The sequence below is a fragment of the Aedes albopictus genome, chromosome 3 (assembly GCF_035046485.1).
Source record: "Aedes albopictus strain Foshan chromosome 3, AalbF5, whole genome shotgun sequence".
In the NCBI taxonomy this organism is placed as follows: Eukaryota; Metazoa; Arthropoda; class Insecta; order Diptera; family Culicidae; genus Aedes; species Aedes albopictus.
Window position 1 is genome coordinate 259689591 of NC_085138.1, and position 17401 is coordinate 259706991.

General features: G+C 39.9%; 2 protein-coding genes across 2 annotated transcripts in view; both read left to right on the forward strand.

The window, feature by feature from the left end:
* LOC109424482 (FGFR1 oncogene partner 2 homolog) overlaps positions 1 to 11167 on the forward strand; it is a 434776-nt gene extending 423609 nt beyond the window's left edge. The window contains exons 2-3 of the mRNA XM_062860436.1: positions 9184 to 9751; positions 9839 to 11167. Of these exons, the coding sequence (XP_062716420.1) occupies positions 9221 to 9751; positions 9839 to 10135 (828 nt within the window). The 5' untranslated portion in view covers positions 9184 to 9220 and the 3' untranslated portion in view covers positions 10136 to 11167. The remainder of the gene's footprint in view (positions 1 to 9183; positions 9752 to 9838) is intronic.
* A 2941-nt stretch (positions 11168 to 14108) lies between these two features.
* On the forward strand, positions 14109 to 16525 carry LOC134290090 (ubiquitin carboxyl-terminal hydrolase nonstop-like). Its single transcript, XM_062857108.1, has 3 exons — positions 14109 to 15679; positions 15775 to 16172; positions 16241 to 16525. The coding sequence occupies exons 1-3, from the start codon at positions 14480 to 14482 to the stop codon at positions 16281 to 16283; spliced, it is 1641 nt and encodes a 546-aa protein (XP_062713092.1). The 5' UTR covers positions 14109 to 14479; the 3' UTR covers positions 16284 to 16525.
* Positions 16526 to 17401: the final 876 nt, after the last annotated feature.

Below are 17401 nucleotides of genomic sequence, written 5' to 3' on the forward strand. Positions count from 1 at the left end.
ACCGCCAACACTAAGCACTCAATGATGTCGGCCTTATCAACGACGACCCTCTCAGTCCCAAACCCAATTGTCCCACACTACCCAAGTAACCACCCTGCTGAAGCCGTATACACCGCACGCACAAAGCACACACACACACACACACACCGACACGCACCACCCCACACAAACCACCATGGCCGAACATAAGCGGAAAGCGGTGCCACCACTGCTGAATCACGACTTTTTCAGTATAGGTAATTCAGCAATCGTAGATCCATTCCCCGACCCTACTCAGCCCTAATGGTCCATAGCAATGCCTGTCAATATATGCGCCTCACACATGCAACCCCTCCTACACCCTAACAGTATGGTCACTTGGGTATCCCTGGGTTTTTGACATGATGGTCAGGGATCACAGCCATCAAAACGTTCCACACTTTATCAGGGCTTACGACCTGTAGACATGATGATTTCTCAATAGAGGAATTCCACGGAGTCATGTCAGTCGATCCTGAGCGACCATTTCAAAAATATCTTGAACTTTGCACAGTTTTTCAATTTCATCTAAATTGCTATTTTTCGATATTAAACCTTCATATTCACTCACGACTAACTTTTCAAAAGGGTGTATGCGAAAACAGTTCAAAAATATTCTAAAAATTGTACTGCTAAAACGGATTGTTCGATTGTTATGAATTTTTCAGCAAAGTTAGATAACTAAATGACGATTCCTAAGAAAATATACAAAAATATGATCTTTGTCACAGAAACTCAAATATCTTAAAACCCTATCTTTTTACCAACGTCAACTTTTTAGGGGAAATTGCCCATTATATCAGCAATCTACCATAAAATTTTGGTGATGGTAAACTAATAAACAAAAAAGTTATGACATTTCAAACATTTCACATTTTTTTACATTTAGTAACAAAAAAAAATCTTTGTAAATTATTTCGGGAATTATAGTTTGATGCTGATTTTTGATTATTCATAATTACTATAGTATCTATTTGAAACTTTGACGCGATCCAGTGTTGTGATCAAAAATATTGAGAGTGTCATACTTTTTATTGTACGTGACTGGTGAAAAAATCTCTTGATAGTGTTGAAAGCCTGTTGATTATAAGAAAAATGGAATTGAACTTATTTTTAAGACAAAAGCTGTATAATAAAAGTTTTACATACGCGTATACGTCGAGTTTATCTGCAAAAAATAACCTCTTAGAGAACAGACTTAATGATCGGAAGAAAGTGAGTAATTTCAAGCAACGATGGACGGTGTGCAAAACTGCGTAAGGATTTCGGGTGAACTATCCAGTTCATTTGAATCTCGCCGGGGACTGCGACAAGGTGATGGACTCTCAGGCTGTGACCATAGTGGGTAAGGTGAGATGCGATCGGATGCGATAAGTTATGAGATGAGAAGAGGGATGTTTGATAGGCCATAGTGCATGAGGTTTTCAATGAGGGTGCGCATGTTGTTTTCACATCCTTTTTCGCCTATTTCGTGCGCATCAACGACTCGCGTGATTTGATCGATGAAGTCGCTTGTATGTTGAAGCGCTTCTTTGAATGTGGGTAGTGAAATGATCGTTTCATATATAATAGCGGAAAGATAAAATGCATCCGCTTTTTGTTTTGCGCGGGCCGTAAAAAAAACGATTTTGTATTTGTTTTTTTGTCATGTGAAGGTTTAAAGAATGTTATTGTTTATATTTATGCTGTGCCCTATAAATCAGGAATCTTTGGTGTGCCTATGATCTGTTAGATAGTCGATGTGTTTGTTATGTCCATTTTCGTTGATCCTCATTTTAGTATTGTTTTTATTATCTTTGAAAGCTGTATTTCGTCCACATCCCTAGCACTATCAGCATCGGTCCAAATAAGTTCATATTAAAGAAAACCTTTCATACACTCAGCCGAAAAATGTAAAGATATCTAATTTGTCATAAATAGTCTACGTTAGTCAAAGTCGAAGTAGTCAGTTTTTGTCGATTCCGTCTTGATCACACGTTAGCTTCGAATCTATAAGCAAGCACTGTTAAATGCTGCACTTCCCACTATTAGTTACTTGATTATTTTAAATTGATATTGAAAATTATAGAGAAAATTGAATCACGAAAGCACATCAAATGTTGAGAACTATGCATTAGCAAATTGAATACGCAAGATACTACTAATTATTTCATATTTGAATTAAATTTGTATTTGTATAGTGTATTTGTTAAAATTAACCGAATAGTGGGAAGCCCAGGAAAAGATTCAAAGTCTGCTGACTCAAAAAATATTCCGAGACTCGACACAAAACACAAAAATTTGCATTATGATTCACAACGACTCTCGAAACCTTCCCAGACTCAATCGACCGGAACTGTTTTCTGGGTATAGAAACTACTAGGCCTCAGCAGGTCCCTCCTGTTTATCGAGAATTTAAATTAATTTAAAATAAATCAGCCATACTCCATCTGTAGCAGCCGGTTCACAATGAACCGTTGGAGGCGCATCAAAGTGTTAAAGGTGATATTTTCATTACAAGAATTACAATTAACAACCTTCACTTTAATACCGTCGAACCCTGTGATCTTGGCCAGGGTGTTATACTGATTTTCGGCATTAAAGCATTACTTGATTGTGCTGACCTCGGCAAAAAGAAACGAAAATTCGGCAAGAACCGTAAACTGGGGTATAGTTGATCACTGGGATGAACCTGATCACTCAAATACCCACGGATATTGACTTTCAAAGAAGTTACCATTCCTTTTTAATGTAATGTCATTGTATTGCGAATGCTTAAAATATAATAGTTGTATCCGTGAAAAACGATATCCGCGGGTAATTGACTGATCAGGTTCACCCCACAAATCAACTTCACCCCAGTTTACGGTATGTATTATTTAAGGGTATAGGTTTTTTTATTACAAAACTTTCGGCGATATCTACGAGAAAAAATGTCTCTAATAAGTACACAATATTCATCATATATTATAGGTAAAAGAGTATCAATCGAAATCAATGTCACATTCTATCTAGTTTTGCCTGACAAAGAAAACTGAACAAACGACCATATCAAACATTGATCACTTGATTTAAATCCCGAATAGAGAAAATAAAATGTTTTCTTTTACACATAAAATAAAAAAATATGCTGTAAAAAACCTTAAACTATTTGATGGAATACTATTTTATATGGAATTAAATATGTTATTTTACATGGCGATTGATAGACAGGATGATAAATTTTTATTACGTCTGGTCCATCAAAATGCAAGTCATGTGAAAAAGCATTGATTTATGTTTAAAAACAACTTATTAACGCATTTTATATTACCTACTAACATTCCCAACCCATTAAATCCGCATTGCTTTACATACACAACGAGCGCAATCATAAAATCCATACCCGACAAGCATTCTCTTGCGTTCACATGCGTCGAAGCAGCTCCATCGCATCTCCGCACTCATCGCAACTCATCTACTATGTACGTATTTTGCATATAGTTTCCACAGAGTGTGCTTCGACGCTTATCCGATCTCTTTTCTCTTTGCATCGCACCTCAGCCACTATGTGCTCAACGTCATGCTTACTCTTCAACATCGGTCTGGAAGGTGTGATGCGAGGAGCCGGGCTCAACAGCCGGGGAACGATTTTCACAAAATCCGGTCAATTTGTGTGCTTTGCGGACGACATGGACATTATTGCAAGAACATTTGGAACGGTGGCAGAACTGTACACCCGCCTGAAACGCGAAGCAGCAAAGGTCGGACTGGTGGTGAATGCCTCAAAAACAAAGTAGGCGGAACCGAACACGACCGGATCCGTCTGGGTAGTAATGTTACGATAGACGGGGATACCACAGACAAACAGACGTAACTCTTAGAGAAAATTCGTCAAGAACTTTTGCCTGGTGCCATTTTCATGAGCACATGCCACCTGTTGGTAGAACCGCGCGCGACACTGTCAGCCATGATGGATTTCGATTTGACGTTTTGCTGACACACACACACTACTACACAAATTGCCTGTAATTTTCGTTTGCATCATTCAGCAACGTGTACACTGGCAAACGTTAAAGCGATCGAACACTAGCGCATCTGGTGAAACGATCGCGCAAATCAAATAAAATTTAAATTGATCGTCAAATGCATGTGCCAAGCCGTTTTGAAGAGTGTTACGTCTGTTTGTCTGTGGGAATACTTTTGAGGTGGTGGAGGAATTCGTTTACCTCGGATCCTTACTGACGGCTGACAACAACGTGAGCCGTGAAATACGAAGGCGCATCATCAGCGGAAGTCGGGCCTAATACGGACTCCAGAAGAAACTGCGGTCGAGAAAGATTCACCCACGCACCAAATGCACCATGTACAAAACGCTAATAAGACCGGTGATCCTCTACGGGCACGAGACATGGACCATGCTCGAGGAGGGCCTACAAGCACTCGGAGTTTTCAAGCGACGCGTGCTAAGAACGATCTTCGGCGGTGTGCAGCAGAACGGTGTGTGGCGGAGAAGGATGAACCACGAGCTCGCTGCACTTTACGGCGAACCCAGCATCCAGAAGGTGGCCAAAGCCGGAAGGATACGGTGGGCAGGGCATGTTCCAAGAATGCCGGACAACAACCCTGCAAAGCTGGTGTTTGCAACTGATCCGGTTGGCACAAGAGGGCGTGGAGCGCAGAGAGCACGATGGGCGGACCAGGTGGAGCGTGACTTGGCGAGCATTGCACAATGGGTCCAGAGCCGTATTCACGAAGACAAAAATCTTTGTGCCTAAACCATAAGTTTTAGAGACATGGTGTCTTTGGGAAAGTTTCATCTTATTTTTCGTCTTTTTTTCTTATTGCGAAATTAGGGTGGTCCCTCTAGTTTAGCTGATCTAAACATCTGCTTTTTAATAGGTTTATGTATGATTACAAAATGTTCTACAAAGTTGTAAAAAAACTTATTTGGAGCAAGTTTGCCGAAGAAACCATTATTCTATCTCTTATGGTTCCTAACTTATATTTTTTTAAAGGATTCTTGTTAGGGTGATCCATGAAATTCATTTTTCTTGATATAACTTTTAATTCGTTCGTTTCTCGTAAATACTTTGTTCCTAGAACTTTTAGAACTATCAACAACGCATATTTTTTCCAAAGAGCTCAATGTTCTAACTCTCATGGTTAAAACGATATTGGTATTTTTCTTCGAAAAAACACTTTTATTCAAAAAGTCATATCTCAAAAAGGAGCAAATAGATTTTCAATCTCTCGATTGCATTGGAAAGATCGTACTCTGTTCTATTTATGGTGAGAAAACTGCAGGTACCTTTTTTGTTTGAAGCTTTTTATTGAATTTTGAAAGTGCGATTTTTTTTTCACGGAAAAGCAGTTGTAACTTTGAAAATCGATGAGATACAAACTTGCCGTCTTCGACAAAATTGTGAGTTTTTGGCTGCTCTCAAAGTGCCCAGAACAAAGTATTGTGCAAAAATCAACACATAAAATTATATTGAGTAAAAACAGATTTTCATATGAAAAACGACACACTCCAAGCAAATTCAACTCGTCTTTGTTAGATAGATCAAAGTAGCTTGGTAAATGGTCATCCAATTCATTCTAGAATCAATGTTTATTTATACTGTCATCACCATTAAGGCACACTGTTGATAAAATATTGTGAATCATGTAACTTTGTTAGGCTTTTACGTTAATATCAACATATACTAGTGATTGACATTTTCGCTATCCATACATTGAAGTGATGAAATTAAAATTAAATTGATGGAAATCAGCTCAAAATCACATTTTAAGTTGAGTTCATTTACAAATTATGGATTATAAACAAATTTAAACATTTTCGACATGGTTATTTCGATCTATCTAACATAGATGAGTTGAATTTGCTTGAAGTGTGTCGTTTTTCATATGAAACCCTGTTTTTACTCAATATAATTTTATGTGTTGATTTTTTCGCAATTCTTTGTTCTGGGCACTTTTAGAGCAGCCAAAAACTCAAAATTTTGTCGAAGACGGCAAGTTTGTATCTCATCGATTTTCAAAGTTACAACTGCTTTTCCATGAAAAAATCGTACTTTCAAAATTCAATAAAAAGCTTCAAACAAAAAAGGTACCTGCAGTTTTTTCACCATAAATAGAACAGAGTACGATCTTTCCAATGCAACCGAGAGATTGGAAATCCATTTGCTCCTTTTTGATATATGACTTTTTGAATAAATGTGATTTTTCGAAGAAAAATGTCAATATCTTTTTAACCATGAGAGTTAGAACATTGAGCAATTTGGAAAAAATATGCGTCGTTGATAGTTCAAAAAGTGCTCGGAACAAAGTATTTACGAGAAACGAACGAATTAAAAGTTATTTCAAGAAAAATAAATTCCATGGATCACCCTAACATGAATCTTTTAAAAAAATATAAGTTAGGAACCGTAAGAGATAGAACAATGGTTTCTTCGACAAACTTGCTTCAAATAAGTTCTTTTACAACTTTGTAGAACATTTTGTATACGTACATAAAACTATTAAAAAGCAGATGTTTGGATCAGCTAAACTAGAGGGACCACCCTAATTTCACAATAATGAGAAAAAAGGTCGAAAAATAAGAAGAAACTTTCCCAAAGACACCATGTATCTAAAACTTATGGTTTAGGCACAAACATTTTTGTCTTCGTAAATACGGCTCTGGACCCATTGTGCATTGGGCGTGACCGAAGATGGAGAGCGGCAGCCACAAACCGAGTATTGTGGCGTACTGTTGTTGATTATGTCTTGTCTTAAAATGATGTTGAACAAATAAATGTATGTAATGTATCTTCCCAATGTAATGAAGGCAACTCCTTTCTTTCTTTTCGAAGATGAGTTTTCATCATTCTGCTTCCTGGGTGGCGTTCATGCGCCAATGCTAGAACCCTACTTCAAAGCTTCTGTGGAATGATCAGACGGTCCGTTTTAACTATGTATGCAAATGGAAGTTCCGCCTGCCGATTCACTTTGATCAATTCCTGTATATTTCTTATTTCTTCATCTTTCATCGACGCCTGTTTGATTTCATTCCAGCTTAACGCAATCGAGTTGACTGCAGATGTTACAATTTCTTGGATCAGCAATTCCTCACTGCTATCCATGCTATGCTATGGGATGCTATGGGATCCAGAACTGCCAGTCTGGACAACGCATCAGCTGCATTAGTTTCTCCAGAAATATGCACCACATTTTACTCGAAAGTTTGTAAACGAAGTACCTCTCAATTCTAGCGCATGCAATGCTATCAATGCTTTGCAGTTTGTTACTAAATCGAACTGTCATCCCAACAAACACACTTGAAATCTTTCAACTACTCAAACAAGCGCTAGTACTTCTTTCTCTGTCTGGCAATATCTTGATTCAGTATTAGTTAACGATTTTGAGGCATAACTAATTATACGGACTTGTCCTTGGGTATCATATTGAGCTAGGATAGCTTCTAGATCTACGGGGCTGGCATCGCCTATTACAGTCGTGCGATCTTTAACGTCATAATACCCAAGTTGCCTAACCTAACTCATCTTTTTAATTTCCTCAAACACCTTCGTGTGTTCCGATCTCCACTCAAAGGTACTCCTTTTTGCACTAATTTTCGAAGAGGCTCATCAATAGTTGCCAAGTTAGGAATAAACTTGTATATGTAATTGGCGAGACCCAGCATTTTCGACAGAAATGAGTTGTCAGGGGTCTATGTATCAGTACAGCATTGTGATAAATGAAATCGCAATGACTTAGGAAAAATTGCAGCCCATTCTTCATATCTGCACTCATGTAGGAAGACAAAGGCAAGTTTCATGGGTGGTTAAGAAAGCTTTAGCTTATATTGGCCAAAATTTGTGCTCATCTCAAGGCAGATCAGTTAGTACAATGGTATGGGTTTAGACTCACAATCTCGAGGTGCCGTGTTTTAGGCTAGGTGTCAACTTTTTTTAAAGCTAATTTCGGACATCGTATTACATATCACCCGAAGTCGTATTTTATTCTTTCGATCGATTATACGGGACATCGTAATGATGATCATATGAAATTGCGAAAAATCGTCAGAAGTATGTATATGGCTTCCACTTTGGTACGTATATAGCAGTTTTGTTTTGTGCAGTTTATACGATTGAATTGGTTCTTATATAGTAGTGTATAACACAAATTATACAGACCAAAATGTTTACTGGGTGTGCAGTTGTTATAATTTTTCAAAACTGCGTCCAGAAAGAATCAAGAAATTGATCAAAACTGAAAACAGTGTTGTAATGGTTCATTACGCAACGCAAATCAGTGCTGTAATAAACCATTACAGCACTGTTAGTTTGGTGTGGGAAAGTAGGCCTTTTCCTGTCAGATTTGCGTGAGGTAAAACAGCCTATTACGATGAGAAATTGCAAAAAGCCATTTAATTTCTACTTTCCACAAATCAATCAAAAACGTAATGGTACCAAAGTATTCAAAAATCGGTAAATCTGATCGCCGCCAATAAAAAGATAACTCCATGTGATGGATTGAAAATCCGAACGCTACTGACTCAGTAGAAACTCCATTGTCTGGATCCAAGATCGCACCGCTACCAAAATGGTAGAAACTCCTTTTATGGATCCAAGATCCTATCGCTACCAAAATGGTAGTACCTCCAAGCTGTGGATCATTTCAATCGCTATCAAATGATAGAAACTCCATTTTAGATCCGAGATCAAAACGGTAGACTCCATTTTTCACCTACGAAATTTATTTGAAAATATACTCAAATTGTCATAAAATATAATAAAATTACCACAGAAACACAGACGTAATACTTCGAAGATTTTGCGATTCAAATCATAGTTCCGGAAACCTGTTCGCCCTGTACTAAAATGACTGAGTTTGGCCGACCATCAACTAGGTTGCGGAAGTGGGCAAACGTCAAACTCGAAGAAAAACGATGCGAGCGCCACGGGTGGGCAGTTCAGTTGGCCAACTATAAAAATTTCAAATGGTCCGTTACATCTGTGTACGATGGGAAATGTCAGAGTGTTACGTCTGTTTGTCTGTGAAATTACCTTCCGATTTCACTTCGTCGTCAGATTGTAGGGATCAGGGACGCGGGAGTTCCGATGGATTTCCAAGGGATCGGAATTAGGGGGCGAATCCGGATATAGTAATACCGAACAACATTGTCGAAATTAGCGATGTTACAATACTTTTTTTTTTCAGGTGAAAAAAATATTCAAAGGCATAATCGGTAGACAAAATGTCAGTCACATTCGAGCAGATAATTTTGGACGCTAAAAGAATCGCCAACCGGTTAAAGGACCGCGAAGCATTGGGCGATTCTCTATTGCTGGAGTCGGAATCCGTCAACAAACAGATTGAATCAATGCGGCAGTTTCAGGACGATATCGACATACTGAACAAGCTGGCACGGGACCGTTCCAACAATCAACTGATCACAATTATTCACCAGGAGAACCCACAGATCCGGGAGATCCAGCAGGAAAATAGACTGTTAAAGGCGGCCTTGGAAGATCACCAGCACGCACTGGAGCACATAATGACCAAGTATCGAGAACATACCCAGAGCAAGATCCTCAACACCAAGGTCAATTTTGTCGAAGCGTTTAGCAAACATCAGCAATTCAACGAGCAGAAAGACGAAGTGATCCGACAGCAAACTCAGAAGATCCAGGAAATGGCAGCGGTTATGCAGCGGGCCTCTCAACTGGACGAAGAGAAGTTCAACCAAGAGCAAGAGTTTCTCAGCAAGTTGATTACGGAAAATAAGGTTAGTTCTACTAGTCAAGAAAAAAAATGAGGACAATATGTAAAAAGCACAGTCGAAATATTGAACACTATATCCTTCTCTTTTCAGGGTCTTCGAGAACTTCTGGAAATTTCCCACAAGTACGGTTCCAACGGGCAGAAGATTTTAGTTGACGATAAATCCACCCAAACTGACACATACCTGCTGGATGCGCTGGCGGCCTCCACATCTAATAGCGGAACGAGCTTTACCGAGTCATCAGTTTCGAACACCGGCACCATCAAGGTTAGTCCATCGTCCCTGAAGTCCCAGGTCCCGACCGCATCGTCATCTACGGCACCCCCCACAACGGCGGCACCGGCTTTAAGTGGAATCGCCAGTTCCTCTGGTTCCACCCTTTCGTGACGAGATTCCGACGATAACCAAGTGTCCGTATTCTTCTGCTGCCAATCGGCTTTACTGTAATTCTTTTAATCGAACCAGGAAAACCCCCGACAAAAAATGTAAAACCGAATCATGTCGAAATCTAAGGAAAACTCACACAATTTTCAATACCATTCGCACCATTTTTGCAATCATTGTTCAGCACGAACACATTGTTCTCGCACCCAACTCTCACACATTTGTTTCACAAAAAAAAATGTTGCGTTCATGTTTTGTAGTTTAGTTGCAATTTGCAAAATCACGTAATAATTTAATTTATAACATAATCGGCGACCAAGTAAAAGTAAAGAATACCTTCCTTGTTTGCCGCGAATACACAATGGACTGATGCAAATTTGATTCTTCTTGCTACCCTAAACCTAAATGGTGTTGATTGTGCATATTACGTTTTTGTCTGTCGGCTCCGCGAAGCGTGATAACCGGCTGAGCCTAAAGAAGAACAACATAAAGTAAAAGCATAGATATGAAGTAATATTACAGTGGACGTTCGTTAAGTGCAACATGTTTACGTCTCAATAACCAAATGTTGTTTGATAACTGAGTAACAATTGACAGATGTCAAGAATCTGCCCGATTGTTCTAAATGCAACGAACGTCTACTGTACTTTGAAAAGAAAAATATTTGGCAATTGAATTAACCACCTTTTTCAGCTTTAGGGAGCAAAACGTCCAAATCAGCATCTGTTGAATGCACACATCTCTAATGTTGTTACATTATGCATAGTTTCGTAGTTGCAAAAATGACAGATTAAAATGTATTAATTCATTGAATCACATTGCGCCCATTTAGTGCTAGGTCTCACACAGCAAGTACGCAAGAAAAGCAAACAATATCATATTGTGTGACACTATTGTTAACGTCTAAGTAGCCAATGTGAATTCAAGTCTCATTAGTTTTACGCCTTCTCTAAGTTTTCCTTTTCAACTCTGTATTGCAAATGCTCCTGAATTAATAAATTTATAGGTAATTATAGGAACCTGATAGTAAAATAAGCTTGATATATGATGTAAGCCATAAATAATATCCGAAAGCCCAAGCGATATCATTTAACAGTGATGCAGATCCTTCCTGGTAAAGAGCATTTTGATTTTTTGGAATTAATCGGAGTTTGTGATACATTCGATAACTGCAACATGTTTACGTTTCACTTAGCGAATAAAATTCGATAACTACAACAACTGACAGACGTCAAAGAACTGTCAGTTTCTGCAGAATGCAGCCAATGTGCATACGGAAAAAATGCACTGCAACAAAAGTGCATGCGAAAAACATCGTATCGCTGTTGACATTTCAGTTTGACGGATAGCGGTGCCATAACTGCAAAATTGTTGCACTTTGCGGCAACTCTTCGGACTTGCAGGTAAAAAGCATTGCAGTTAAAGCGTTTGCATTGAGCGAACGTCTACTGTATCGGAAAGCGTCATCCATACCCCTTATTTAGAAGTATTCGGGGCAATTAGTTCAATACTAGTACAATCACCGACAAACCGACGTGACAGCTAGAACAAACAAATTCAAATTTGTTGTCCTCGACGCCATGATGAAAAATAGCCGAACACTACCGCCATCTCCATAAAGCCTGGAGCACATAGCGTCCGTTCCGTCGAGGTTTGCGTTTTTTGACAGTTCTCCCATGGGAAATGTGTCAAACTACTGTCACGCACACGCAAACCTATGCATTGTGTGGGGCACTTAACGGTTCGCGTTGATTTGATAGCTTGACCCCAAACCCCGTGTGTTCATATAGGAAAAGGTTCGCGTCTGCGCTGATTTGCCAGAAGCGTTCGTTCGCTTCGCTGGTCGACAGAAGTGGGCACATTTCCGTTAATCCGTTAGCCGTTAATCAACGGCGTTACATAATTTTTAACGATTTAACGTTTCAGGTAAATTTTTGAAAATCCGTTGAAAGGCGTTCACCGTAAAATCTGGTGCTCGTTAATTCAATCGTTAATTTGTTTTGAAAGATGTATTTTCATTTGTTGTTTCATGACAATAAAACTAGTATGATTAACCGGAAAACACCCTTTGCTAACAGTAAAAAAAGTTCGTTTGTTATGGTTGTGTCTTAGACTGGGCGATGTAGTTTATTTAAGAAGGCTAGTATCTTTAAATGTCTACACTCAAAATAAAAATTAAAAAAAAGGTTTGAGAATTGTTTTTAACGTTAACGGTTAACGTTAACGAGCGTTAAATATTTATAAAATATGAACGATTCAACCACATTTAACGTTAGCGCATTAAATTTAAAAGCTTTAACTTTAACGGTTAACGACGTTAAAATTTTGTTTAACGGTGCCCACCACTGCTGGTCAACCGTTAAATTTAGGGGAGGGGGGGGGGGCACTTTTGAATCACCACTGTCACACGGTTACGTCGGTTCGTCGGTAGTATAATAATTATTACACATAAATATTTACACAACTAAGTAGCACAGAAAAAAGACGTTACACTTTGATCGTTCTCCATCGATCACGTTTTTAAGGATTGATTCAAATATTTGGTACATACATTAGACGTTTGATAACTGCAATATGTTTACGTTTCACGTACAGAATGAAATTCGATAACTGCTAGAACTGACAGACGTCAAACAACTGTAAGTTTGACATTAAAGAAAAATGGGTCGAGTCAAACAAGATGTTTGAGCATTGGTTTCTTTTTGGACAAATATTTGACCCTGTGTAGTAACAGCTTAAGTTGCTGCAGAATCTAAGGGCAAGACACTGTGCAGACGAGAGCAATTCTGAGAAATTCTTACTCCTTTTATCAATGATCGACGAAATTTGTCGAAAGACATCCCCAAAACTACAAATTTTATTCAGCACATGCAACACTTTGCAGTTTGGGGCCAGATCGCACTTTGGGATCTGGGAAATGGGAAAAAATCTGAGGAACTGTGAGGAATTCTGAACAACATTTCGAGCACAGGTTTCCTCTCGTTAGATCTGTCCTGCCCCAAGTGCAGAATGCAGCCCATGTGTATTTACATCGCATTGCAGCAAAAGTGCATGCGAAAAACATCGCACCGCTGTTGACATTTCATTTTGACGGATAGCGGTGCGATAACTGCAAAATTGTTGCACTTAGTGGACTTGCAGTTAAAAAGCATTGCAGGCTTTTGCACCGAGCGAACGATTACTGTATAAGGCTATCTGACGTTTGATGACCTTTCTTTGTTTCGCTCCCGAGGAGGACAGGTTTGTTTTCATACGGAAATGTTTCCCTATGAAAATAATAAACAAAAATTGCTATCTTCTGTGACTGTTTGAGAGAGAAGGGTGATGAACGCTTGATTGCCTTATTGTGTCAGTCAAATTGGGGTTTTAAATTTTGAAAAATATTTTGATTTTTTGATTTCATACGAAAGAGCTAAGCTTTTTCTAAGCCACCATGATTTTTTTTAGATTTTTAGAACTTTATTTTGGCACCTAAAATTAATTTCAAAAAGATTTCATGAAATCACCTTTTGACAGCCCTGCATCTGTTTGACAGCTCTGCCCAGATACAAAATGCGATAGGGGTGATTCGACAAATCGCTCCCATACAAACTTCGAATTGATTTTTAAATAGGTTCCCGTACCGTGCACCAAAGTTCATGAAAATTTGGATTTCGACTCAGTTTGGCATGCAGATTAGAATATGGAATTATCTCAACACCGCTAAAGAAGCCAATTTGGGGTGCAGTCAGCAATATAATTTTAAGTTTTTAAATCTTTTGTCGCGCCCAAAGAAACTTCGCAGGAAATTTGCGTCTGCTAGACATTTTTTTTGTAGCAGACATCTGTTAGATATCTAACACCAATTTCCATGCGGGTAGTGCGCCCGTGTAAACCCAGCATGAGACCTTTTATTTGTTTTGAAGCGAAACGTCAAGCGCAAACAAAAAATCAGTAAATCCACCTGGCCGCTGACGCGATGATGACTCTGATGATGATTTTTGTTGTTGTTGCTTTTAGTGCTTGGTGCGGAACGACGGATGGAAAGAGTGTTGTAAAGAGCATTGATGTCGCATTTTGTCGGCACTTTTTACGCAGGCAAAAACAAAAAATAAATAAGTATTTTAGTTAGTTTTATAACTTTTAAGTGTGGAATATTAGTGGAGAAGAAGATCTGCTCAAACCGGAGAGTTGTATGGCAGGGTTAGTCCGGTTGTCGTCCGGTGTTTGTGATTCGTTCGGCATTCGCGTTATCAGACAGTCAGACGACGACGACGAGTGTGAAGAAGTGTGAGGTCAGCGGAACTCAAGTGGAACATCATCGCACCGCATAGAGATATAATAATTTTAGCTTCCAAAGCCGAGGAAATGTCCGATCACGGCTGTGCCCATTTCACGGCGTTCGTCAAGGAGTACGGGCTGGAGTCGTTCAGTGTGGTGCACGCGTATTTCAGTGCCTGCATCAACAAGGAAGCCCGGCGAAGAAAGGCTCTGTCCTGCTTGTGCTACAAGTGTGGTGGTTCCGGGCCGCAGCTGTATTCGTGCTTGCACTGTATCTACTTTGGATGCAAGGGGGCCCACATCAACGACCACTGCAAGCAAACCAAGCATTACATCGTGCTGGAGCTGTGCTACGGGATGATCTACTGCTATCAGTGCAAGGACTTTACGTACGATAGCGAGTGCCAAGCAATAGCCGAGAAGCACATTCGGAAGGAGGCTAAGAGTTTGAACAAAAGCTTGTCCTGGCGGCCGTGGTCTCCCTCGAAGGTGGAGATTGATTTGTTGCTGAAGAATCCCAAACGCCGGCATGTGACCGCTTTCACCAGTATCGGATTGCGGGGATTGCTGAATCTAGGATCTACCTGCTTCATGAACTGCATTGTACAAGCTCTGATTCATACGCCTCTGCTCAGAGACTACTTCCTTTCCGAGAGACACGAATGCACGGCAAAAACCGCCGCTAAATGTCTCGTATGTGAAGTATCCAGACTGTTCCAGGAGTTCTACTCCGGTGCCAGAGGTCCTCTTTCCCTGCATAGACTGCTGCATTTAATATGGAACCATGCCCGACACCTCGCCGGGTATGAACAACAGGATGCTCACGAGTTCTTTATTGCCACGCTGGACGTCCTCCATCGCCACTGTAAGATATCGATGAATGAAATGGCCGCTGCGGCTTCGGCGGCATCCACGGACAAATCAAAGCCACAATTTCAGCAACCCGACAATCCCACCCACTGTAATTGTATCATCGATCAGATATTCACCGGGGGCCTTCAGAGCGACGTGGTTTGTCAGGCTTGCAACGGAGTGTCCACCACCATCGACCCGTTTTGGGACATTTCGCTCGATTTGGGTGAAGCCCAGAACCAGGGATACGGCGGACCGCCAAAGTCGCTGATTGACTGCCTGGAACGGTTCACCCGGGCGGAGCATTTGGGATCGAGCGCCAAGATTAAATGCTCGAGCTGTAAGAGCTACCAGGAATCGACGAAACAACTGTCCATGAGAACACTGCCAATTGTCGCCAGCTTCCATCTGAAGCGCTTCGAACATTCTAGTCTGGTAAGTAAGGCCGTTGACGTTGAAAATTATATCAACATGTTTGCAAAAGCAAAAAAGTCCTTACATTCATTGTAACACTTTCTTTGTAATTTCAGATCGACAAAAAGATCTCGACCTTTATCTCATTCCCATCGGAGCTGGACATGACTCCGTTCATGTCGAAAAAGAAGTCTGAACAGCAGTCGTCCCCCGGGGCGTCCTCTTCCTCCTCGTCGTCGAAATCAAAGTCTTCGGATCGGAAGCAAGCTGCTGCCGGGGGTAGCAACACAAGTGCAAGTACAAGCTCTGCCGCAAACAACGAAGATGACCACGGTCGTCAGCACCACGATACCAGCGATTTCCGCTACTCGTTGTACGCGGTCATCAACCACGTGGGAACGTTGGACGCCGGCCACTACACGGCCTACGTTCGACACCAGAAGGACATATGGGTGAAATGTGACGACCACATTATAACGACTGCCACACTCAAGCAGGTGCTAGATAGCGAAGGGTATGGTTTAATGAAAATTAATAAACCATGACCAAATTCAGACAATCTTCTTCTTCCATTCTTTTCAGCTACCTATTGTTTTACCACAAGAAAATCCTAGAGTACGAATAAATTTTGAGCAAAACAAACAAGCAATGCTCAGCATAGTGAGTGGCCAAGCCAACAGAGACGAAAGCAGACCGGAACGAGTGTGATTCAAGTGCGGGGTGAAAGAATAGCTGCAAACAGCGCGATGACTACCCTGAATGGGATTCTTCAGTTCCAGATCAAACTCTCCTACAACAAACAACCTATTTTAGTATTAGATTGTATCGATAATTGTGGAATAAAATGACTTTCGTTTTTAAAAGCAATGAGTTTTGAGGAAATCATTTAGTAGAATTTATTAAGAACAATTAATACACTGGAACGCTACGGAAACTCGATGAAATCAACAATCAACATATGTTGAGCCAATATTCCAATTTGTTAGAGTAGGCAAGCCCCCCTACTACAACAAAGTAAAAACTCATTGTCCAAATCTGCTAAACTGTTCTTCACACTATGTACGACAGCCTATTACAAAAAATACGAAGTACTACAAATGCACAATTAAATATAACATCTTGTAGTAGAACACTACAAATGTTTTATAACGCATGAGGACTTCACATGTGAACAAATACACAACACAACACAGAACATATATTTTGCCCTGTTGGATAACAATTTCCGAATCCAGGATGACGAGGTTTCATAATTGACGGGCCTTATTATGAGTGTCACTTCACGGTGAAAATCAATCACGGTGACACATTGCGAACTCACGGTGAAAAAGTTGTGGGCTTATCAAATAAGAATCACTTTCACCGTCCTTATTACCGGTGTCACTTTTTTGTTTTCACCGTGAAGTGACACTCGTAATCAGGCCCGACATCGTAGGGTAGTGGAGGTATTTTGGCCCGCCTGGGGAGTTTTATGATATTTATCACATAATCTACTACTAAATCTTGGTAGATTTTTATTGGAACAAGAAAAGTATTCAGTTATGTGATGACGATGCTGGGCCATTAGGCCCAATGGTCATTAGGCCGAATGGTCATCAGGACGAATTGAAAGTTAGCCGTTGTTTTTACCTTTTCCAACATGTTTTGCCAAAACCTAGTTTAACAATGAAACTAGAAAGAATAGCCTAGGTTTTAAAGAAAAAAATATTTAAAGAAAAAATTTATGAATTGAATATCAGCAGT

Bases quoted from the DNA above. Each gene is read 5' to 3' on its own strand.
- LOC134290090 (XM_062857108.1), top strand. From the start codon at position 14,480: ATGTCCGATCACGGCTGTGCCCATTTCACGGCGTTCGTCAAGGAGTAC. The intron at 15,680-15,774 runs GTAAGTAAGGCC...TTGTAATTTCAG, and splicing joins GCTTCGAACATTCTAGTCTG to ATCGACAAAAAGATCTCGAC. The intron at 16,173-16,240 runs GTATGGTTTAAT...CATTCTTTTCAG, and splicing joins CAGGTGCTAGATAGCGAAGG to CTACCTATTGTTTTACCACA.